Here is a 1,135-nt window from a genome sequence, read left to right on the forward strand (position 1 = left end):
CGAACCCAGACTATGAGAGGGAATTTTTCCTGTTCTCACACTGCAATGGAACACTGATGACAGCAGTGCTGACACAAAAAACATCATTAGGCCACAAGCCATTGGCCTATTACAGTGGAACACTAGACGTGGTGATGCAAGGTCACTTCGCATGCGAAGAGGCCCTCGCAGCTGCGGCCTTCGACATTGAAAAAAGTGCCACCATTGTGATGGGATGTTCAGTAACACTATATGCAGAGCAGTCATTATTTGCGATTCTCGAGCGGTCAAAATCAACACTGACAACACAAAGAGCAACCGCACATGAAATAATAATTTCAAGCCCCAATGTACATGTAGTAAGGTGTCAAACGGTAAACCCAGCAACGTTCATAACAGAGCCATGCACAATGGAGAACATTCAGGAACATGACTGTGCAACGTATGAGGGGGAGGGTGATGATATTCCCAAAGCCAGTGAAAATGCCCTGAAGGAAGGAGAAACATATTTCATCGATGGGTCAGCATCAATAAATCCAGAAATAGGGGAAAAACATGTAGGGATGGCCGTAGTACGAATGGAAGAAGATAGCTATGAAACAATCGTCCACAAGTGCCTCCTGTCCCATTACTCCGGACAAGTGGCAGAACTAACTGCATTAATTGAAGCATTACGCACAGCCAAAGGATGCACAGTGACAATATATTCAGATTCAGCATATGCAACTACCACTGTTCATTCAGGACTATCGCGCTGGCGTAGGAGGGGGTTCAGACGAGCGGATGGCTCGCCAGTACAGCACGCTGCACTATTGAATGAATTGATAGATGCCTTATCGGAACCATCGGTAGTGGCAGTGGTGAAATGCCAAGCCAATACCAATAATACCGATGCAACCTAATTGGGAAACGCGGCAGCCGACGCAGCGGCGAAGGAGGCCTCGTATTTCAATATACCAGTAACTGAATGCATTGTAAAGGAAACCACTATGGAGCCACTAGAAGAAGCTTATAGTAACACACCCATAGCACATCTAATAGAGCTACAGAGGAGAGCACCACCGGAAGAGCAAGAGTTGTGGGGCAAGTAAGGGTGTAAACAGTCAGCTACAGATTTCATTTGGAGGCAAGAGACAACGGGAAAGGTAGTGATGCC

At 46.5% G+C, this 1,135-nt stretch overlaps 1 protein-coding gene across 1 annotated transcript; it reads left to right on the top strand.

Moving 5' to 3' along the window:
• The first annotated feature begins 389 nt into the window (after positions 1 to 389).
• On the top strand, positions 390 to 881 carry LOC138498279 (ribonuclease H-like). The gene has a single exon (XM_069622115.1). It carries the CDS (start codon positions 390 to 392, stop codon positions 879 to 881), a length of 492 nt encoding a protein of 163 aa, XP_069478216.1.
• The last annotated feature ends 254 nt before the right edge of the window (positions 882 to 1,135 follow it).

Source organism: Ambystoma mexicanum, chromosome 5q (genome assembly GCF_040938575.1).
Source record: "Ambystoma mexicanum isolate Mex_15411 chromosome 5q, UKY_AmexF1_1, whole genome shotgun sequence".
Lineage (NCBI taxonomy): Eukaryota > Metazoa > Chordata > Amphibia > Caudata > Ambystomatidae > Ambystoma > Ambystoma mexicanum.

Excerpts from the sequence above, each read along its gene's own strand:
- LOC138498279 (XM_069622115.1), top strand. The coding sequence starts at position 390 with ATGGAGAACATTCAGGAACATGACTGTGCAACGTATGAGGGGGAGGGT.